At 43.9% G+C, this 23708-nt stretch overlaps 1 protein-coding gene across 4 annotated transcripts; it reads left to right on the top strand.

Moving 5' to 3' along the window:
- LOC125765529 (ras-like GTP-binding protein RhoL) lies at positions 1–14828 on the top strand. Of its 4 annotated transcripts, none has more exons than XM_049430773.1 (5): positions 1–185; positions 2471–3091; positions 13698–14036; positions 14127–14244; positions 14458–14828. In XM_049430773.1, exons 3-5 carry the CDS (start codon positions 13770–13772, stop codon positions 14661–14663), a joined length of 591 nt encoding a protein of 196 aa, XP_049286730.1. In that variant the 5' UTR covers positions 1–185; positions 2471–3091; positions 13698–13769; the 3' UTR covers positions 14664–14828. The 4 variants fall into 4 exon arrangements, with proteins under 4 accessions (XP_049286730.1, XP_049286727.1, XP_049286726.1 ...); XM_049430770.1 differs by lacking the exon at positions 1–185 and adding an exon at positions 1625–1841; XM_049430769.1 differs by lacking the exon at positions 1–185 and adding an exon at positions 1625–2215.
- The last annotated feature ends 8880 nt before the right edge of the window (positions 14829–23708 follow it).

Genomic DNA, 23708 nt, shown 5'->3' with positions numbered 1-23708 from the left:
TAACATACATTTAAAAAACACCCCATCAAGCCGTCAGCTCATCAACATGTTGCATCGTCATTTCAGTTGGATACGGAGAGCGCTCTCGTACACTTCGGTTTCCTTGTGTGATTTGAATTCACTCTAGCATTACCTCATGTTGCGATAATTTGTTCGACAATGGATTAATCATACCGGTGTTTTAAGTAAGTGCAAGATCAGCCAACAAAAAATTAAAAAGAGGTGGTGTGAGCATAAAGGAAATCATCTTTTATTACGACAAACAAACATACATTTTTGAAAAGCAAAAAGTGAAAAGTGAAAGCACAACACTAGCGACGCCGCACGCTGTCCGCACTTTCGACAAAGACCGAGAACCGAATTAAACAATGTCGTTCGATTGTGAACGACGCATTATGTGACGCGTGTCACAGTTTTCGTTTATAACGTGTTCCAAAAAGAAACAACATCAGCCACAAATAAAAAACCCGCTCCACACAATCGAATGCCGTACCGTAGGGGGTAGAAAAGGGGTGGCCCGAAGGGCGTTCAAGCGCGACAACCTGTTGGCGGTGGTTTTGTTTGTTGTCATCTTCGTATCGCATCCACTTCGACGTAGAGCTGCGCGTGATCGTGATCGGGATCTACACACATACGCATAAAAGCAAACTATTCGATCGTAACCGTACGCTGTGTTGGAGCTTAGTTTTGGGTGGTGTTGTGTTTAGATAGCGATTAAAGGCCGTAAAAAAAGGTTGTAGAAAATAGTGAAATTTTTCGTGCACGGATAATCTAACACTAGAGATCCTGTACATCCGGTATCAATGCTGAATAGCAGCACGGTTTGAATTTCATCCCGCGTATCATACCATATCTGGAAATATCTCGCGTGGCAAATGCACACGAACGCAGACAGCGTTTCACCGTCGTTGTGCTGACCGACCCTGTAGGTTAGACGAGCAAAATGGTATCTTAAAATAACACTCCGCGTTTTGTAATCCAACCAACGACAGGTTCTAAACTGGGTCCGTACTCGCGGGGAAAGATCTGGCAAGATCGCCGTTGAAACGCAGGGTAAATGGCGAATTCCATCCAATTCGGCAACAGTTAGCTGGCGGATGTTGGGGTGTTTGTTTTTTTTCGTTTCATTTCATTTTATAATTGTACAGTCCGGTTCGAGGGTGTTGTTGGTGTTGATGATACGTGACGTGCATTCTCGTGCAAAACCGGCGACGACGCTATTCGCTGCGGCTTTGGTTGACGCGCTTATACGTGGATGAGCCGTGAGCATTCTTCTATTTACGGGACTCACTTACATATATGGTGGCCTAAGTGCATTTGAGCATTTCAAATCCATCTTCACCGGACGGATAGAAGGTTTGAAGCAACACAACAAAAAAAATCATTTGATAAAATGTGTTCCAATGTGTGTAGGTACGACGCGCGTGTCGTAAAAATGCGATGACACAACACACAACATTGCAAGCAAGTGCGGAACCGACCGCGACGTACACGTGTGTACGTGAGAGATAGTGGATAAAAGTTCGTAAAAAGAGCGTAACTTCAAATCGTTTCGCTCTTTCGCTCTCTTCGGCTCTCGCTCCCGCTCCCAACGCATCGATACATGCTCGTGCGTTATCGCGGCTACACTGTCCGCGAAGCGCGCGCTAGTCTGGTATTGTTTCTCCGTGCACGCACTCGATGATCACGGTGCGGCAGTTCCTTGGACCCTTCTGCCCTTCTGGTGATGTGAGTGTTTGTGGTGAAGTGTAAATTAAATGTACACAGCGCCAAACGAGTACGCTGCAGAGCGGAAAAACGAACCAGAAGCAAACAACAACGAAAGATCCGTCAATCAGCCAGTAAGTCCCGGGAGAGGTCACGCGCCAAAGGGTTTTTTGTTGTTGTTGTTGCTGCTGCTTCTTTGGTGTTCTGGTTCTCGGTAGGAATGTGTGTGATGATAGGAACCCGGCTAAGGGACCGGCAAACCCGGAATTGACGTGACGGCGTACGAGATGGACAGTGACGGTTTCGTGCTTATCAGTGGCTATCGGCAGGCAAACGCACACATTCGTGGCACTGCCGAACCATATAGTAGTGCGCTCTGCAGCTGATGTGTTTGCGTTCCGTTGCACCGTTGCTGTTGCTGACGCGGATAGTGAAAGATACCCCTTTTCGGGATCGGTTCGTTTCGGAATGCTGCTCCTTGCCCCGGGGGCCAAGCTGTAAGATATCTGTAGGTTCTTGTCTTAAAAAAAAGGCGCACACAGAAAGCGATAACATCGGTGAAGTTTTAAAGTGATATGACCGGGAAAGAGTGAAAGCTCCTACCGGATACGTTGGGAGTTCATTTTTTAAATTGAACCCCCTCCCGAGTGAACCGTCGTTGTCCAAAAATCCAACCGACCGTGCATAATGTTGTGTGAAAAGTGTGAAAAAGGAATGCGACGGGATGCTGTTGCATCATTGTGATTTGTTCTTTTCTTTCCAGTGTGCAGCGTGCAAATAATGCAAGTGCATTACGACGACGGCATGGTTTCAGTGCAACGTGGCTTACCGACGTGCTCAGCAAGTGTAGTAGTATGACATGTTCGCATCCTATCGCCCAAAGGCGATCACAGTGCAAATGGTAATGAGTGACGACTGTACCCCGCAAAAATTCACGCCCGTCGATGACATTTCCTGTGGCGATTGACATTTTTCAACGTGATTAAAAAAAACACAGGCCCTACACCACCACTCTCGCTATCGGAGTGGAGTCTAACCTACCCTGCCCCCACCCGGCATCAGACCAGAGCAGTGTGGGCCGATAAGATACGAGAATACTTTGGTACTGGGGTGGTTTCTTCGATGTTTCGTCTGCAATCAGTGTAATGAGTACAGCTTTTGCGAACGCGTACACCCTTTAGCACGGTTCAGATCATTTTAGGGACGAAGAAGGGTGGGGAAAGAAAACCCCCGGACCCCCGGAACGGATGCTTTTGTATCACGTATCAAAACAGTGTACGAAGAATCTAAAGCTCCACACAACGAACCTGTTGTTTTGAAAGTGTTTTTTTTTCGTTTTGGTATGAGAATTTGTTTGAACGGTGGAGCAGACTGCTTACTAAAGGTAAGTCAAAAACCTCATTAGTAATAGGGGTAGCAAAATATGTTAGTAATTTAAAAGGGTGTGTGTGTGTGTGCCTTTATCCCTTGTGCGTAAAGAACCCATTAACTAAAGCTTCTTAATCACACTAGCGTTACGAGTTTTGAGGGAGTTAAACACTAATGAGGACACACTTTACGGCACTGTGACGTCCTAATTGATAAGGACCTGCGCTGCCACTGCACTCGGACGCAAACACTAGCAGCGAGGGGGCTAGCATTTAAAAAGGGCCTCACTCGCGTTTATCTCACCGAACATCCCGTTTGTAAAGCGGAAACGAACGTCCGAATGTGCGCTTGATGGTTCCGCTTTGTGTTAACAGCTTCGGTGCACTGCCTTTCTGCTTGCGACACCTGTTGAGGATGCCAGTGGAATGCAAAAAAAAGTCCTCTAGACTTTAGTCCTCGTGTGTTGCGATGTTGATGCGGTGTAATGTGACGCCAGCGAATGGGGAATAGAATCGGAATGAAATGTCTTCAGAAGTTCTCACAATGAAGCCTCAATCGAATGTGTCTTTTATTATGTCAAGAATTCTTGTTTTTTTTGGGGAAAGGGAAAATCACCATTCTGGTTCTACAAGCTCTGAAGAGGTTTTTTAGTACTATACTATTTTGCTTTTTCTTGTTCAAGTTACAAGGTCCAAGTTAAGGTCTAAGAAATGTAAGTTGATGAATAGTTATTTCAGCCTTCCGGTACCGGTTAGGTGTAAGGGTTCCTTCAACTATTACGTAACACTGGAAGGGAGGAGGGATGATCATGTAAACCACATGACTGGTAGTGTGAGATTCAAGGGGGTTTTTAAAAGAATTTTTCCCCAATTTAATTTGTGCACCCAATTCTAAAAATACATTCAAAACGCCCCAGGGCTAGAACTATCATTAATTGTCGAGTTAAGGAATCATCCGGTACCGATTAAAAGGTCAATACTGTTAGTAATGTTACATATATATTATATCAAATAAATACAAATGAATGATGAATGATGATAGTGTGAGTAAGTGTGATGAAAAGTTAAGCATTGTTCGACTTTTTCCTCTCACAACTTTCTACGTGATCGTCCGGTAAAAACCTCCAGAAACGGTTTTTTCAGATGTTTACGCTTACCTAATCTTATTTCTTGCTGGGGTGCAAAATATCTCCGTGCAAGAAAACTGTAAAACACCATGTTTTTTTAAAAATATATTTCATAATTTTAAAATTCTTGAAAAATCACAAGTAGCTTCAGCGCATCTTAAATTACGTAGAAAACATTGTTATACAATTTATCGAATCGGCTGGGAGCTCCTGCCATGCATTGATAAGGGTAAAACTACAAAATTTAGTGTAGTTTGATGTTTGAAATTTGTTTAATAGCACATGTAGGTTCCGTGTCGTTTCCTCCAATATTAAAAATACATCATATCAAAACATGTCTTTAGATAACTTATACGGAACCCGCTTCTTGTACATTATATTATACGTGAGAAAAAGTAGATAAGTTTAGGGATGTAAATTGCTTCAATTGCGGTATATTGCTTCAATTTTAAAGGTGTCAATCCGAAAGTAATCTAAAGAATTATTTAATGAATACCTACATAGAGAAGGTTCTCTCTCGTCTTTCGTCTACTTATAATGATTAACAACGACGTACGCTTGTAGGCATATTGCACCTGTCGTCTCTGGGACCACAGCCATTCTGGAACGACCATGTCGCTCATAATCTGTAACTAATAAGGATGAACTCTGTTTTAGCTGCAGGTGTACAACTTAATCTGTGTACTCATAGGCCACGCATCTACACTTCTTAATGTGTATGGCAACTAGCACCTCAAGAGGTTTTGTCATATTGTCATTTCTAGCATTTTTTTGGCTTTGTTTACCTTTGTCCTGGATGATTGTAATTTCTGCGTAAAAGTTTTTAATCCTGTACGGGATTTTTGTCCGGCATCATTACCACCTACACCACAAGACTGTACCGAAGGTTGGACACTTCTTCGCTTACAGACGTCTAAGGTCATGCCGACCGTTACTGGCTTACTGGACTTTTTTTTACCACGAAGCCGGATAGTCTGTCCTTGCTACTGGGGGACGGATCTGGATGGCATTTGATCCCCGGTCCTGTCATGTGGAATACAGCTCCATTTGTCACATACAGCGCACCGAGTTTCACACTACGATATCTTTCAAGAGTAGGAATAGGAACATTCAACTCCCTCGTAATGAGTTTGCTCATTATAACTCATTTAACGAATTCTTCGCACAGTGAGCAAATCCAAATGATACAAAAAAATAAACCTTTCAACGAGCATGAACTCACCTTTTGGTCTGAAATGGAATGTTACAGAAGCTACATAGAGCAATGCTAGCAGAAAACCCACCGTTAAGGAACTTTGATCAATAGTTTAAGACTGGGAATTGAAAGTAATAACATCAAAGTGCTTCTGGAGCATGGAGCACATGGGAGACCTAGTCAACAAGGGGAAATCTTCTTCTTTCGTGGCACTACAAATTCAAGAGGTCATGATCTACCATTTCTGGCTTTCTAGAACCGTGGGAACTCATGGAATTATTTATGTCAAGGAGAAAATTTCTACTACCGAAGAGAACGTTAAACATCAGATACTTCATAAATACATTTATTTCAACGGTCAAGAATTAATTAAACAAAAATACACTATGACTAAGGCTTATATCACTGTTCTTACAAATTATATGGAAAAAAATCTATCATCGCCCTTATAAGAATGATGAATGTATTTATTATTGACAAAACCAGGAAGCACAACCGCAGTTTTGTACTAAAACAAATACAAAAACCTTGCCCATAACGAATACAACAACCATGTTTATAAATTCTATTCGATAATTGAACTTACTTTTCCACCCTCAACTTACGTTCCATGCTGATTCGCAACGAGTAAAAGTGTACGTTCGTTTTTTTCTCTCCATTTATTCTCCATCCACTCCCAATCATGCTTTACAGTGGATAACTCATTTATTCCACAAATTGATTTCCCTTCCGACTGACGTTTCGGAAGCACCGTCTAATGGGAAGCTGTTAAACATCAAACGAGAGCATTGTGAAAAACGGTCTCACCAAAAAGGAATTTCAATGGTTTTTTGGGGTTTTACGGTGTGCGGCAATAATGATGATTTACCGGGGCCGTTAAAGCAATGGTCGGGAGTACCATTTTTGCATGATGTTCTCGCGCTATTCGCATCACTAAAAACATGATCAGTCATTTCTTTGGAATAGTGATGCTTCCACGGGTTTGCAGTTTTTATTTAGGAAAGGGGAGAGAAAAAAATGGCACACGCTTTAGGGAGGATATTTACACTTGGTGTTTATTAATGTATATCCATTTGCAGAAGTGGTCGGTTCAGGTGAATATACGATGGTGGAATATGGTGGTCATATGCTGAAACGAAACTAATGGAATTTTCTAGCCATGGAAAAAAAAGAAATAGATTTTTAAACACACGAAACCATATTGTGGAGTAAGAAGGAATCATCATCCTTCATCCAAAACAAAAAAAAACCTACAGATCAATGTTTCATTCAACCGTACGACGGAACGAAATACAAACGGCAATTTGCACACACCTCAGCATCAATATTACACACACACAAAAAGGAAACAATCGACAATGAATTGAAAGCGGTTTTTTGTTGGTGGAAGAAGGTAACGACCGTGAAATACAAATCAGATGGAGAAAAAAAATGATGAATAAAAATAAAATACTCAATCTTCCTGACGCATTCTTTCGCTCTCAAAACGGTAGCTTAAAGATCGTTTTACACAAGAGTACCATAAAGCACAAACCTGGAAACGTGTAAATAAATATGTCCCATTCATGTACGGCAAGGTAATAGTTAGCATGAAAAGAACCAAAAATTTCAATTTCCTTTTCAACGGTTTCAACGCCCAACCCAAAACGATCGGTTATGTCGTGTTTTTGGGGGCTCGTCCAAAAAGAGTATTTAAAGCTTCAACGCATTTTCTACACTTGCAACTTACTCAATTACGACACGGTTGTGGCACATACCGATTGTCACCTGAAACGGGTTGCTGGCATAATAATAATAATTCTACAACCGGCATAAAGCTTTCCATTCTACCCGGCACGGTGTTCAGCTGGGTGTCGATCCGGTTTTGGGTAATCGGGCATTTCCGTTCACGCTGGAACGCCGGAAGTGAAATCACTCGCACACCTCTTGTTGCCTGGCAGGCTGTGTATGGAAACATCCATATGGGGATTTTGCTTTTTGCCTGCCTGTGAGCTACAGGAATAACCCCTAACCCATTACTCGGCCATCACCACAATAAAATGGTTGTTTGTAGTCTACTCAAAAAAAGAATTCTCTCTCCTAAGCTTCTTTGTTTGTATTACATTTTCAAAAGTTTAAACTTACATGAAACATTTCACCTCTTTTAAATGCTTCGGTTTTATGGATTATGTTTCACTTGCTTCGAGTTGTATCCGTTCCATGTATGTCGGCTGCGATGACTCATCACGCGCCCTGTGACCAATCTTAAGCATGCGTTTAAACATCGATGTATGGCGGGGTATTTGATTTCTGACGCATCACAAAGTTACCCATTCGGAGCTGAGTAATACCTGTGCCTATAATCTTCCACCGTACAGCAGTTTGCTCTCGGAGCCTATTCTGGAACAGTTTTCAAACAAATAAACATTACCGGGAATGGTTGGGAAGTGCTAATGTATGTTTCAATTAAGGCACAATTTAGGTACCTATCTAGACAGTACAGGTGATTAGTGGCTTAAAGATATGAGATTCATTTACTTATGTGTCAATGGTATGCAGATTATACCGATTATTGACAGATAGACAATAGTTGATCTGCATAAATGGTTTTTAACAATCGAATTCCATAGGCTCACCGTTTGTTCTCACTCCCAGAATAGTTAAGAATAGTTAAGTACAAAATAGCTCAAAATCAATGTATTTAGTTACACTTCAACATCCTTTATAGAATTTGATTCAGCCTCTGCTGTTTAAAAGCCATTTTGTGTAGTGTTGTGCTTATTGAATCTTATGAGAAGAGTCATTAATATGAATCTTTAGTTCCATAAGTGTGGACCGGGGAATTGGAGGGACCACCATAAATGATCGCCCTATCCCGAAACTCTTAGGATTTCTAATTCAATGTGGATTCATGAATATTCATAACAAACATTCAGAATCATTCATTCAGTTTAAAGGTCTGAATTTAAAATCTGAATCAGACTCACCCAACACTAATTTTGTCTTCTTACTTTTTCTTTCTTGGTCTCACGGCCTGTAAGATCCTCAATACTACAAACTAACGTGCTTGCTGTTGGTCAAGAGAACCCACCACCATTAACTAACAGTGATATGATATTTGTAATTGATGCTTTTTCACTATTTGGTGAGAACAACTCATAATATAATACTGTAAGCAGATCCCACCAAATTAGTTCCGCCATTTCTCTTATCATAGCATTCAAGAACTTGGAACGAGAAATGAAAATGCTTTAAGTGATTTCTTCAAACATTTGTATTTATGCAACATTTAAGTCTATCTACAACTAAATCAAAAAAAAAGTTCGTTACTGTAGTTAACAAAGCGGAACCAAAAGCTTTTCATAAAGTTGCAATATTTGGTAACATTTCTTACTTACCATGTCCAATTTTTTTTTGTTCTTCTAAAAGCAAAACAAGCAAACAAGTACATTTTACGTATATTCATCATCCTGAAGGGGGTGGAAAAGTTTTATTGTCCCGGTGTTATACCTGGTTGGTACTTTAATTGGATCGTCAAAACATGGCAGCAACATAAACCGGGGCCACCATGTACAACCACCATGTGTAGCGTTCAATGCCATGGCTACTTTTCCAATTCAGATGTGTGTGTGTGTGTGTGTGTGTGTGTGTGTGTGTGTGTGTTCTTGGTAAAATATTCATTCTAAGCACCGGTAGTAACCTTCACCTAACCGGTCCCGTGTACTGTACTTCGAGATTTTGGATTGAATTTGGTTGCTCTCGCATTGGGGTTGGGTCTGTATTTATGTTTCCCTTCTGCTTACGAGACGGAGACGGCAAAGGTAGCAAAAGGCAGATGTTTGTATGTACACAAATTTAATAAAAACCCCACCAAAAACCACCCTCACTGGGAAAAAGGGGGGAGGTAAGGCGTGAAAATGCCTTGTTGCTTTTGCAACTCTCTCGCTTTTGCTCTCGTTTTCTTGTTCTATTTTCTCTGTAACATTTTCGCAGTAACACTGACCCGTTAAACCTTACGCACCTGGATTCACCTTCGTCCTTGCGTACGCGAATTGTTTTCCATTTCACCCGGTTAGAAAGGAAAGCCTTTCGGATGGTTGTTTTTCCTGCTGGTGGACGATACCCAGCGTGCGAGGTCATTCCCACTCGCAACTCGTCTCAATTTACATCCATTAATCTTTGCCCTGTACCATACGGTTCGGGTCCGGGTAGTTCGGCCACGTACGATTGTGTCTGTATGTGGTAAGATTTTCGGTGGCCTTTTCCAGCTTGTGGAGCAGCTTCGTTTCGGTAGTAAACGCGTCAGTCAGCGCGCGTTAGTGTGAGGTTGATAAAATTAATTTACCTCAATTAACAACAACCAGCCGACGAAGGAACGGAGTCTGGTTGTGTACCGAGTGAAAGAAGCTGCCGTTCGTTTGGGTGAAGATGTATTTTGCTGTTTGTCATGTGTTGGTCAACGCGGATGCAAATAAACTTCCTACAGCGACAAGATCAGCAAAGAACAATAAGATTCTCCATCATCGTGCGTTGTCTAAAGAAGATTGACCGGTTTTTAAGCATCGTTTTTAAGCTAAATCCCATATCTAACGCTAAAAAAAAGGGGCAAAACAGTCACCAGGAACTGGCGAAGGAAAATTTTTGCAAAATAAAAAAACTGAGAAAGATTCGCGTAGAAGGTGAAGATACACGAAGACACACCGGTGGAATAGGGTGGACACGGGGAAGGAAAAACGCCAGAACTGTCAACTGTGGTGTGCTGTGTGCAAATATCATGTGCCGATGGGTTGGAAGATTGGCCTGTTCGTGGTGTTAACTGTTGCACCAGCCCCATCATATACGGTCATCATATGTGCGCAGTATGTGACGATACGCTGATAAGACACCCGCCACTTTGGCGAGTTGGTGTGAAATCGTGCTCAAGCACACAGACGCACACTTTGTGCCCTTTTTTCTTCCCGGCTGGCTCTGTACAACCTTTCGGGGCCAGCAACATTTCTTGGACCCGAGATGTGGAAAATAATGATTGTCATTACATTTTGTGTGGTATAATAATTGCTTCTGTTTTGTTGTTTTTTTGGTGATATTTTAGTACTCATACGCACATGGTTCACTATATTCAGGTGTAAATAATTCAACTCACAGTAAATAGGCTAGAAAAGAAACAGGTGTTATAGGGAAAATAGAAAAGGAAATAACTCGAATAGACACCTTATTTTAAGTGAATTAAAATGTCTCAATTATGTTCCTGAAAACGGCTTTTAATGACGCAATCAAAATAGGGAACCGACATACCGTCCCCGTAAAGGATATTCTTAGCCATTTTGGAATGCATTGTGTCTAATGCAAATGGCAAAAATGGTTCCTAACACTTCGTTGAATAATTAACCCGACAGCAACAGCCTACACAAAGGCTGAAAGGAAGGTGATATGAGCATCATTATTTTGCACACCTGAAGATGAGTAATACGGAGGTGTAAAAAGTCGAATGATATGAGCAAACGCAGGTATTAGGTTGGATGTAAAAATGCTTTAAAAAAAGAGAGAAGAAAAAAAAACACCAAACGTTACATCGACAGAGAGAAAATTCTCCGTATTTTAATTTGTAGAAAAAAAATGTAAATCATATTCAGGGGGTAGTACACTTTTTCGCCCTAAAAAAGGGGTGATTTTATGTAAAACATAAAATAAAATGAACATTTGTTAACTCTGTCACTTTCATGGCAAAAAAATCCAAATGAGTTATTCAAAACTCATTGGAAAAGTATTTTGATCAGAATCAGCTAATTTCATTTGAATTTTCGATAACTTTTCTTTTCCCGTATTTATTTTTTTTTATTCTGTTGGAAAATAAAAAAATTGAGAACGTTTAAAAAAAAGTTTGTTTGGACATAAAATGTTCAAAACAATGAAGAACGATACTGCCACCAAAGAACCTTTTTTAAGTTAAAAAAAAGAAACTATGTAGTTTGATTGCAGAATTCAATTGCTTTAAATTCAAAAATTTAAACTACGTTAAAATCATACAGGAATTTTTTTCTATTTATGACGTCTACCAACTTTATAAAAAATAAATAAAATAAATAAAAGTCCACCAACTCTGAAAGATTGAGTTGTGAGCGAATTGCATTTGAAATTTTGAGTGTCTGATGAACTTCAGAAGAAAAGTATGTTGAAAAGACACTTTAAAGATTTTTTACACAGAAATAAATATTTTTTTAAGCTATAAGAATGCCCTTAAAGAACTTAAATTCATTTTAATTATTAGGTATATTTTAATATGTCTGTTTCAGGTAATGTAGTTCTATATAACGTTTATACAACTAATGTAACGCATACTTAAATTACTATCCAATAATCACTCTCAAGTAATAATCTTATAATAATGTATTATTGTCTGGAAACGCTTTTCAAAATTCATTATTAAAAATTTATTGTGTTTCTTTTCACTTGAGTTCTTCGACTTTTTATTATTTACCAAAAAAATGCAGTACAGAATTTCATTCATGTTAATGCCATGTTCTCGGCAAGCTACAGCTGCCACAGTCTTGGTTGGAAGATGATCACAAAAAAAATGGGAATGAAATTCTTGCAACCCTGACAGATAGCAGCACATAAAAACATGTCTAACTATATGAAAATTCTTACACTACACTTGTGAAACGATGCCGTACACAACATATGGCATGATTCATGTGAAAACTACTCGACCGATGTTCGTTTGGTTATTTGATGTCACTGCGCAAGATGCACTATGGAAACGAGAATTTGTAGCGCGAATGGAGTGAGCGCCTGGTATGAATTTGCGTATCAATTTTCATGTGCGTTATGTGTATAGTTCGACATCAAACAATTCCCGGATGCTTGCGTTTTTTTCATACGATCATCTTCCATTAAATGCGTTTGTTCGATATAAACTTTATTCGTTCCGAAGAAACCACCTGATGGATGGAAAACAGTACCTGTCTTTCATCAGATTTTGCACTACTGCCGCGGTCGATATATTTAGACCAGATTTAGCTTAACACCAATGTTTCAAGCGTTTTATTTCTCAAGTGTTTTGCACCATTCTTCAAGTGCTCCAAAGAGTACGAAAATAGTAACTGGAAAGTATGCACCGAAATCGGTGTAGTTTAAAGCGGTTTATTTACTACGATAAGAATCTCTAACCATATGGGCAAGATTAAATGAAAATTATGCAAAACAAAATTCAATTATCCCCCCAAAAACGTCTTTGCGTCACACGAATCATGCTTGTGGTGAGGGTTAAATTCTGCTGGGATTTAGTCCTAGCAGCATTGGGCTATTTTGCAATGAACTGGAAAAGGTGTGTGTTTAAGGGACGAAATCTCTTATGCCCCAAGCTAATTTGAGTATGGACCAGTGGGGAAGGAAGCTTAATTTAAATTAATTTAGAATGTCTTTAATGGACGATATTAATTCCTTCGTGAGTATAAAACTCACTATAACATAAACAATTTCAGTGAACTATAAGAGAATTAAAGTTTGAACATGTAAGAAATAAAATGTTTTAATTTTTGAAACAAAAATCATTCCCAATCCAATCATTTGCTGGATGTACGTTTAAGCTTTAAATTTTAAAAAAATAAATTGTTTACTTTTCTTTTTTTCCCTGTGTACCATAACACTTTCCCCAGCATTTTTCGCTTTCTTTCGAGGCAAATTTTACTATTAATTAATGTTACGCTGATTGACCGCTTCATTTAATCGTTGGCGCAAAAATACAGCCATCCACGTTTTCCGCACCCAAGCAAGATGCACCCGAAACATCTTCTTTTCCTACGATTTCGTTCCCATTTGGGACCGGACGACTCGGGCGGTTGGTCTGCCTATCGCACCGTTACCGGATACTAATTGGGAACTTGCTACCGTCATCGCTCAAACGGCTCTCGCGGGGCTGGAGGGATGTTGGCCGTAACTTTGTTTCGCACCTCTTGCATTGGCTTTGTGTAAACAAAATTTAACGCTGCGCTTACCGATAGCCATTTTCTCTCACCGTTACGCGCTGTTGCTAGAGCCATGTTTAAACTAAACGATTTTCAAGATCACACTTTACAGCCGCCAGTAGCGCGTTTAGTGTAAGTACGCCACCGGCGCACACGGTTGAGCTGCATTTGGCAGGAAAATGAAAACTTTCTCACTGGCACGATAAACGCTACTATCTACCTGCCCTCTTACGGGATCAGAAAATGGTTGAAGCCATACCAGTGTGGTTTACTGGTCTAGAAATAGCCATTGAAAGCTAAACGGTGCTGTGTGCTTAAAAGCTTAATGTGTGTATTTCATTTCTTCTACCAACAGAACTAAAACCCAACCGTCGAGACTCGTGCAAATATTTTTTGGAGCGTTCGTAAGAAGGACAAAACCGGCAGTATGACGATTACGGGAAGCAGCAATGGTACTGGTGGAGGTGGCGGTATGAGACCCCTGAAAGTGACGACCGTCGGGGATGGTATGGTCGGGAAGACCTGCATGCTCATCACCTACACGCAGAACGAATTCCCCAGCGAGTACGTCCCGACCGTGTTCGATAACCATGCGTGCAATATCGTTGTGGATGGTGGCGATTATGCGCTTACCCTTTGGGATACGGCCGGACAGGAAGATTACGAACGATTGCGACCACTCAGCTACCCGAATGTAAGTACAGGGATGGGTCCCAAGTTTTTTTTGCTTTTTTTTTTGCTATCATTTACTCATTTTTCCTTTCCATTGCAAAACTATTTCCAGACCGATTGTTTTCTCATCTGCTACTCCATATCGAATCGCACATCTTTCGATAACGTGCTGTCCAAATGGTACCCGGAGATAAGACATTTTGCACCCTCCGTTCCAATCGTGCTTGTCGGTAAGTGTGTCCAGCCGTGTACGCCTCGTATGCGAGGGTCATTTTTTCGGTGTAATGGTGCACTTAGTATACACGTTTGTACTTATACATGTTCTTGCTTCCTATTTTCATTTTTTTCTTGCAACATTGACCACATACTGGACCACGATAACGCTTTGTGACCGTCACCACCTTGCCCACACCTGTTTGAACCTGTGCTATGTGTGGGGGTAGGCACCAAGAGCGATCTGCGGGTACCGGGATCGGAAAAGTTCGTCACCACGCCCGAGGGCAAGAAACTAAAGCACAAAATTAAAGCCTACGCGTTAGTGGAGTGTTCCGCGAAACGGAAGGTTAACCTCGCGGAAGTGTTTGACGAGGCGGTCAGGGCTGTGGAGAAGAAACCACATGCGGGATCTCGGAACTGTACGATACTATAGTTTAGACGTTAAGGTGTTTAGCGAAATTTTGCTAGATTGACCGGAATGTTTTTTTTAAAGGGATTGAAAGTTTAAACCTTGTACTCACGAAGCACTAAGCAAATGCTCGTTTAGGCTGAATTTTAATCGACTGTTAGCTAAGGAAAATGATGTAAGTGTACTCGACCATCATTTTTTTTTTTTTTTTTTTTTTTTTTTTTTTTTTTTTTTTTTTTTGTTAACGGGGAGGGAACCTTCAAAAGGTACCCACCTCGAAGGGCGGCTTGCGGCTACAAGCCAATCCCTCCGAGATGGGTTATGTGGGATTCATCGTGACGCTGGGCCCGTGAAGCGGACCCGGCAGCCGATGGGACCCTAACTAAACCACTCCTCGACCTGATCCGAACCCTGCCGATGCGCTTGATGTGCGTAGTACTCCATGCAGGAACGTTTGTGCGATGCACCCATCCTGTTGACGCGCTGCTGCTTTCCAATGCTGCTACTGCGTCATTCGTCCTAGTTGTCTCAGCTGCTGCTGCTGCTTCGTGCCTTCCTTCCGCTGCTGCTGCTTAATTCCGCCCGTCCGTAGCCGCTACTTCCGGTGCGGTCTAGCTCCTGCTGCTGCTCTGGTTACTCGTTGCTGCTGCTGCTGCTTCCGTTGTCGTCATCCTTTGGTGCGGTCACGGCGGCAGCTGTTGCTGTCCCGTTTGTTCCGTGTTCCGCCGGCGTTGTTGTCGTCTCCGTCTGGCCGTAGGTGGACTTTCCTCATTCCATCTCACTTGGAGGTTTCTGAAGATGGTCCTTGCGGCGGTCCGGACTGCTTCCCATGTGTTGCTGTTGGCACACATTTCCGCTGCAAGATTTTGTATCGTCAAGCGGGTGTGGCTCTGCTGCTGCATCTCGTGTTGGGTTCGAGCAAACCGTGGACAGTGGAACATTACGTGGTCGACATCTTCCACTTGGTGTTCACACACCGGGCAGTTTGGCGAGCCGTCGAGGATGCCTTTGTCGACGAAGTAGCTCCGGAGAAACCCATGCCCTGTAAAGAGTTGAGAGAGATAAAAATCAATTTCTCCGTGCTTGCGATTTACCCAGGACATAATGTCCGGGATAATTCTCCTCGTCCTCATCCCCGGCGATCTCGGCTGCCCCGCTCCGGCTGTCCATTGTTGTTGCCAGCGTCCCATGGTCTCTTCCCTTTGCCGCTTTCGTATGTCTGGTCCTGGACTTCCCCTCGCTACCTTTTCGTCGTGGCAGCGGATGTCCTCCTCTAGGAGGAGGACTAACGGGATAGTGCTTGCGACCACGCAAGCGGCATCGTAGGAGACCGTTTGGAAGGCACTGGCCACTCGAAGAACTCCTGTGCGGTGCGCCCTCTGAACCGTGGTCCGGTGAACGTCCTTCTGGAGAAGCGTCCGTCCCCACGATGGTGCCGCGTAACGGACAATGCTATTCCCAACGTTAACCAAGGGTCTCCTTCTGCTGCTTTTTGGGCCACACTTATTCGGCATCAGAGCGGTCAAGACATTCGTGATACGTGATGCCTTGCTGCAAACCTTCTCCAAATGCCGACCGTGGTGCTGTTTGCGGCAGAGCTCGACCCCCAGGTACTTGAGCGATTCCGTGGATACGATCGTGTGTCCCCCCGCACGTAGTTGACCTACCTGCGGGTTGTGATGAGTGCAGAAGATCATGTAGCCGGTCTTTTGATGGGCCAGCTTCAATCCCACTCCATCCATCCAACGCTCGATCATCTCCAGGTTCCTCGTAGCAAGGTTGCTGATTTCCTGCGGGTCCCTCCCGATAAGGGTGAACGCCACATCGTCAGCAAACCCTATAATGTCCGCACGCTTCCCGAACAGCTCCAAGCGAAGAAGGTCATCGTACATAACATTCCACAGTGTTGGCCCTAGAACCGAACCCTGCGGGACACCTGCCGATACTGGTAGCGAGACCATTCCTTCATCCGTTTCGTAGTGGAGCGTGCGATTCGTGAAGTAGTTCCGCAGCAACGCCTGGAGGTACGGTGGCGTGTTCCTTCGCTGCAGAGCTGCTCCGATCGCTGTCCAGTTGGCCGTGTTGAAGGCGTTCTTCACGTCGATTGTCACCATCGCACACAGTCGATCGCCCCTGCGCTTCTTGTCGAGCGCAACCCTTCCGTTGGCAATCACCCTGTTGATGGCATCCATGGTTGAGCGTCCTTTCCTGAATCCGTATTGGGCATCAGCGAGACCGCCCGTTGCATCCAGATGCTCCGTAAGTCTGCGCTGTATGAGTCGCTCCAATACTTTTCCCAGAACACTCAGCAGGCAGATTGGCCGGTACGACGATGATTCTCCGGGTGGTTTCCCGGCCTTCGAGAACAGCACTAGCCGTTGCCTCTTCCATTCGACGGGGAAGTGGCCGGAATCGATGTAATGCTGGAACGTTCTCATGAAGACGCGTGGAAACGCCGTCATCGCCGCAATCAAGGCCACGTTCGGAATGTTGTCGTCTCCTGGGGCACGCTGGGGATTGAGCGATTTTGCAATGCTCACCAGCTCGTCCTCGGTAACGGCATCCCGTGCCGTGTCCTCGTCCGTCAATCCTGTTGCCGTGGGCCATTCCATGGGCGGTTGCACCGGAAAAAGTTCGCCGACGATGTGCTGCAGTTTGGCTGGATCCCGTTCCATCGGTACTCGGGCTCCTTGCCACATCTGCCTCCGGATTTTGTAGCCTGGCCCGAATCCGTGGGGCCCCAGCTGTTCCGGAAGTTGATCGCCCTGCTCCTTCTTGCTCCGCTTGACCGCTTGCTCCAGTGCTGCTCTCGCTGCTGTGTACGCCGGACGGCGATCCTGTCGCTGCTCTTCCGTTCGGGCTCGCCTGAGTCTTCTCCGCATCCCGATGTAAGTGCGACGTAACTGGGAAATCTCGTTATTCCACCAGTACACCGATCGTCGTCCTCCCCGTGCTGCTGGCAATCTCGGCATCGTCGCGTCGCAGGCAGTTGACATTGCCTGCGTCAACTCGTCCGCCAAGAGGGTGCGGTTGTAGATGTCCAGTGACCCCAAAATTTCAACGAACAAGTCCTTGTTGAAATACCGGGTTGCCCATCTGCTCTCCGAAGCCTGCTGTGCACTGTGTCCCAGGTTACGCTGCGTCGTCGTCCTCCCGACCGCAAACTTGATGGTATTGTGGTCACTTGGATTTTCGTCGCAGACTCGCCAGTTATTTTCCCCCAGAAGAGACGAGCTGCAGAAGGAAACGTCGATAATGGAACTACGGCCACTGTTGTTGCTCCAGGTTGGCCGGTTGCCCCGGTTCAACAAGACTAGCTCAAGTGATGCCATAGCATCCATCACCACTGCTCCCCTATGAACTCGTTCTCCATCGTTGTGTCTGCGTTCCATCCCCCACGCTCCTGACCAGGCGTTGACGTCCCCGCCGATCACGGTGTCCCGATTCCGCGGAATCACCGACGCAATTTCGGTCCATTTGCGTCGATAATCCTCCACTGACAAATCGGACCCCACAGGAGGTAGATACACGGAGCAGAAAACGATACCACGCATTTCGACCACGACGAAGTAATCCCGCCGATTCTCGATTATGCGTTGGATAGGGTATCTTCCTGTCGATACTGCTGCAACTCTGCCCGTCGGATCCGCGACCCAGTTACCGTTGTTCTCCGGAATCCGATATGGATCGGCGATCAACACTATGTCGCAGCCTTCGTTCCGAGCAGTCTGCATCAGCATGTCCTGGGCCAGCTGGCTGTGATTAAGGTTCTGTTGAAGGACATTAATCATGACGAGGCCGGTTTTTTACCCCTTCTCCTACTTGGCGGCAGTTGCGCTGTCCGAACGAGTGCCCGATTGCTTCCGGGCCCTTGCAGACGAGGCATTTCCGTTCCTTGGTGCACGGTCCTGAGTGCTTAGTCTCCGCACATCGATGACACTTGCTTGACCGATCCTTCCCACGGCAGTGAGTGGCAATGTGGCCAAACTCGTAGCACCGATAGCATTGGCGCTTCACCTCAACCTTCTTGAACCGGCAGCACTGGCTGAATCCGACAACATGCTGTTTTAGTAGCACGTCGTCCGTTACTGCCACCTCTGGGCATCCGAAAAATGCGACCAGCGTTCCGTAATTGGATTTAACGGTACTGATCTGGTCCGCGTAGATCGTAACTCCCAGGGCTGTGCTTAGGTCCGTTGCAATTTCCTCGTTGGTGCAGCTTGGTGGAATGTTCGTGCAGGTGAGGCGAGTTGTGGGGGTCCGTGGTCGGGCTTTCGCTTTGCCCTCCAGTGCTTCGGACACTTTCCGCCACATCTCAAGCGTCTCGTCGTGGCTCTTGCAGGACAGTTCCAGAAGAATATTCCCCTGGAAATTCATCCTTACACGCTCCACTTTCTGCCGATCATCCCCCAGCTTTTCCTTGAGGATGCGCATCATCTCGTCCTGTGTTGTGTTGTTCGTTGTTTCCAACTCCAACGCATCTGGGACGCGATGCGCGCGCTGCTTCGGTTGTTTTGGTTGTTGCTGATGCTCCGGTTGCTGCCGCTGCTGATGCTGGTTCGCGTCAAGCGCCACTGTTTCCTGCTTCCGCTGCTTCCTCCGTGCCCGTCGCTTGGCCTGTTTGCTCAGAACTTTTGTCCATTCGGGTGCCGGTTCTTGAGACTTGTCCTGGTCCTGTCTGTTGCCCGTAGTCTTGCTCTTGTTTTGTCTGCGTTTGCGTTTCTTTGTCTTTTTGGCTGTCTGTGTGTCTGTGTGTTTATCTGTTATGTTGCTTGTCTCATCGTTTGAGAGGGTCAAGGGTGTGTCCGTGGTCGTGGGGATGTCTGTTTCAGAGTTTTGTGTGGTTTCGGTCTTTTTGTTTGTTTGTGTTTTGGTGTTTGTGTCTTTTGGTGTTTTTGTCATTTTGTTTGTGTGGGTCGAGGGATTGTTTGTTTGGGTGTCCTGTGTGTTTGTTGGTTTGTCTGTTTGTGTGGTGTCTTTGCTGTTTGGGTTGTCTGATGTTTGGTTTATCTGTGTTTGTGCTTGTGTTTGTTCCTGTGTCCACTGTTTTACAGCGTTCAACTTAAGCAGAAGCTTGTTGTTGGCCTCCAAGATCAATTCCGTCGTGTGCATCAGCTCTTCCACCTCCTCTTTGGTCGGACCGGGAGACAGCTGTTTTCTGGGAGACTGGGGTGCAGGCTGGGCCTCCACGAGTGAAGACCTGGCCACTTCACCTACATTACCCGTGGACTGCCGCTCAACCGGTGTCACAATGAGTTCCGGTAGTTCGTCCACTGCACGTGGCGGTGATTCGGGAACGTCCGTCATTGTTGTTTTGTCTTGATTTCCCGTCTTTTTTTTGTCGTCTGTATCGGCAATCAAATTCAAGGTAGTCCTGAATTTGAGTGCCCAGTCTTTTGGCATAGTGGGGAGTCCTTTTGTCTTCTGTCCGTCCCGTATGTCACGGATTAAGCCAGTCAGTATCGCCATTGCCCGCTCTAAATCATTCGCGGGACTGTTGCCAACGGGGTACCGTTCCAGGAAGTCCTCCAAGCTGCGCCCAGCCGTAGATGTAACCAGTGGTCCAGCACTCCCCTCGATGACCGGCTGCAACGTCGACCGCTTTGCCAGGCCCAGTCCAACCTTCGAAGTGCTTTTCAAAGGTGCGGAAGCTTCCGCAAATGGAAGGGTTGGCATGGTCGGCGAGGAGCCTAGTGTCATCCGGCGAGTGAGTAGGGCCTCTTGTCTGGTTGACATCAACGGGGTCGCCGTGCTTAGGGAGGCCCGTCCTCTGGAGGTCACCCGGGCCGGTCCCGACAGTCGCTTGGGCGATGCGGTCAGTTGCGACCTGGAGGTACTGCGCGTCATTGGGGCCATGGTGGAAGCAGATGGAGTTTAACCTGGAAATATAAGAGCAGAGGGAAAGTGTAGTATTGCCTTTTTTGGAGGATAGGGATAAAAGTGAAAAACTTTGCCCTGGAAGAGAAAAGAAGAAGGAGAGTGTAGTATTGTTTAATTGGGTAGGAGGGGTTCTATCTGAAATTATAAGAACAGAGGGAAAGTGTAGTATTGCTTTTTTGGGGGAGGAAGGTTGAATTAAGAGGTTTTTCCTGAAATAAAAGAGAAGAAGGAGAGTGTAGTATAGTTTGATTGGGTGGGAGTGGGGGAAGATATGTTATCTGAAATTACAAGAGCAGAGGGAAAGTGTAGTATTGTCTGTTAAGAGGGGAGTTAGGGTTTGGGTTGTGAGTAGTTTCCTGAAATTGGAAGAACAGAGAGAAAGTGTAGTATTTTCAATTCAGGGAGAGAGGGGTTTGAGATTGAGAATTGTTCTCTGAAATGATAAGAAAAGAAGGAAAGTGTAGTGTTGCTTTATGAGGGATAGGGATTCAATATATATAATATATGGGGGGGGGAGATTATAAATTAATAAGATTATTTAATTTGTGCTAAGCGGGAGAAAGAAGAGATGTTGTGGATATGCAGAAGAAAAATATATGTGTACATATGTATACATATGTATAGTAGTATTTTCAGATTTGGTAGGTATAGGACGTAAATCGAAGTTGATTTAATATTCGGGAATTTTTATGCTAGAGTGTACAGTAGGGTATTTTGAAGGGGATTTGGATGTGTTTACGGGAAACCTGATATATTGTTATTTATTAATTAGAATACTTGAGTGAAGATTGGTTATTTCCAGGATTTTTTTTTTTTATATTCAGGGATTAGTTTTTTTTTTTAATGAATCTACTTTTTTAATGAATTAGTGAGTGAACTAATTGTTGGGTGAATGGTTAATTGGTTATTTGGGTGAAAGAGAGAGAAGTGACGGATGGGAGAATAAACAATGGACGCTAGCTGATGGGGTTTTTCACGTTACGGGTAGAAGGTAGCAAGTGTGTACGTGGGAGTAGACTACCGAGCGGGAAAAAAGACTACCTTGCGCATGGAAAGGGGGTTTAGTGTGTACAATTAATTATTATTTTAGAGGGTGTGGCAGGTGCAAAAAATATTATGAGTGTAGGAAGGTGTGGGTTTGGTCCGTACAGAAATAGTTAGTTTCTTCTGGAGTGATTTACTACGAGTATGAATGAATATTATCTATGATAGGGAGGTAGGGATATTGTTTAGCAATGAGGTTAATGGGATTATATATTCGGGTAAATACGATTTATGGTATGATTAGCTTAATTCATTGAATAGAATAATTTGAATAAAAATTGAATGTCGGTTTAAGATTACAATGCGTGGAGGAATTAATAGGTTTTTACTTTGGAGATTTAAATGTTCGAGATATTACGGGATAATAACGTGCGGGATAATAATATTATAAACGATTGAATTATAATGATGGACTAATTATTACTTTATCGATTAATCGGAAGAATAGTTGTATTTTATTAAGGGGAATATTGGTGACCTTGGGAGAATATTGTCAGTAGATTGATAATTTGATGCGTTAATGGGTAAGAGGTGTTAGATTTGGTGGTTCAGTTATTTTAATTAAACTTAAGGCCGGGTTTGCAGCGAGGGATCAGATGGTGTTGGAGTATTTGTAGATTGATTGGATTGTTATATTGTGGGGTTTTGATTTCACCTTGTTGTTAATATTGTAAGGGGAAAAAACCGTTGGGTGCAAGAATGAGAGAGTACTATTGTAAATGTTAGTGCGGGTGGGAAAGATTGTTTCTGAATGGCAACGCAAAGCCAGCAAATAAACTGTTCAATTGGATTCTGTGGCCAGAAAGACCGTTGGGTACAAATATGGAACAGGAATATTATTCCGTGGTGCTACAAATGGGAGAAGCGAGAATGGGGAATAAGCAAAGGATGCTGACTGAAGGGATTTCCTCCGTTACGGGTACAAGGTAGCAAGTGCGTTCGTGGTTTGGTGAGGGGGAAAAAACTACCTTGCGCATGGGAAAGGGGTTTGATGCGTTTAGTTAAATATTATTTTAGAAGGGTGTGGCAGGTGCAAAGGAGAAAAATGTTATGAGCGTAGGAAAGTGTGGGTTTGGTCCGTGCAAGAAAAATTATTTTCTACAGGTGTACAAAATTAATTGCAAGTGTGAAGGAAAATTTCTTCGCAGGAACAAAAGGGGTTTGGTTCGTGTGAATGGGATTTTGTAATGTTGTGTGTTTGTGAATGGGTTTTTTGGGTTTTTGCTCGGGAATTTTGGGATTCTTGTGGGTTTTCCTGACGATTTTTAAATGGGGACAGGGAATTTGTACGTGGGTAGGCAAGGTTTTTAGGAATGTATGGTTAGTGTCATTGAGTGTTGGGAATAATTTATGAATTAAAATTTCTGCTATCTTAAATGTCTAGGACATGCCGGTTTGAATCTGCGCTGGCACTTGTGGGATGCTTCGTCGCTTGAGGATCAATTTCCGGAGCACACACACACGCACGCACAAGCACTAGGACAATCAAGTTGGGACTGGTTTTGGCAGAGGGCCGCACCAATTTGTGGCGTCGACGCCGTCCGTCGAAAATCCGCGTATTTATTGTAGAAGACAACAAATCAAAAACGGTTATCCACAGACGCGGTCGCCTCCCAATTGGTCTTAATTATCCGTTGATTCAATACACTGGCACTCGCTAAAGCGGGACTGGTTTGGCAGAGGGCTTCACCAACTTGGGGCGTCAACGCCGCCTGTAGAATATCCGTGAATTATCGTGGAAGACAATAACTCAAAAAATACGGCAATCAACAGACGCGGACGCCTCCCACTTGCACTTGTTTGCACTTAGTCGCACACGCACGCGCCACTGAAGGTTCTTCGCGCACTAGACACTTTCACGAATGTTCTCAATTTCACTAGTCGGTAAAATTGTCGCAGAAGGCAACTTAATGTGATCCAAATTTAAAATGATCCACTTAACGCAGAAGGCGATTAGAATGCTGTTGGAAATTAGTGAGAAAAAAAACGGGACAAAATCACTGTGCCGACGGCAGAAGAAGAGAGAACTGGATATAATTTAACAAGAGCCCGTTGGCAATTTGTCGCAGAAGGCAACTTAATTGGATCAACGAATAAATTAATAAGCAAAAAAGGCAGATTTTCACTGGATTCACAAGCTAACAC

Source organism: Anopheles funestus, chromosome 2RL (genome assembly GCF_943734845.2).
Source record: "Anopheles funestus chromosome 2RL, idAnoFuneDA-416_04, whole genome shotgun sequence".
NCBI lineage: Eukaryota > Metazoa > Arthropoda > Insecta > Diptera > Culicidae > Anopheles > Anopheles funestus.
This window is presented reverse-complemented; position numbering and strand designations above follow the sequence as displayed.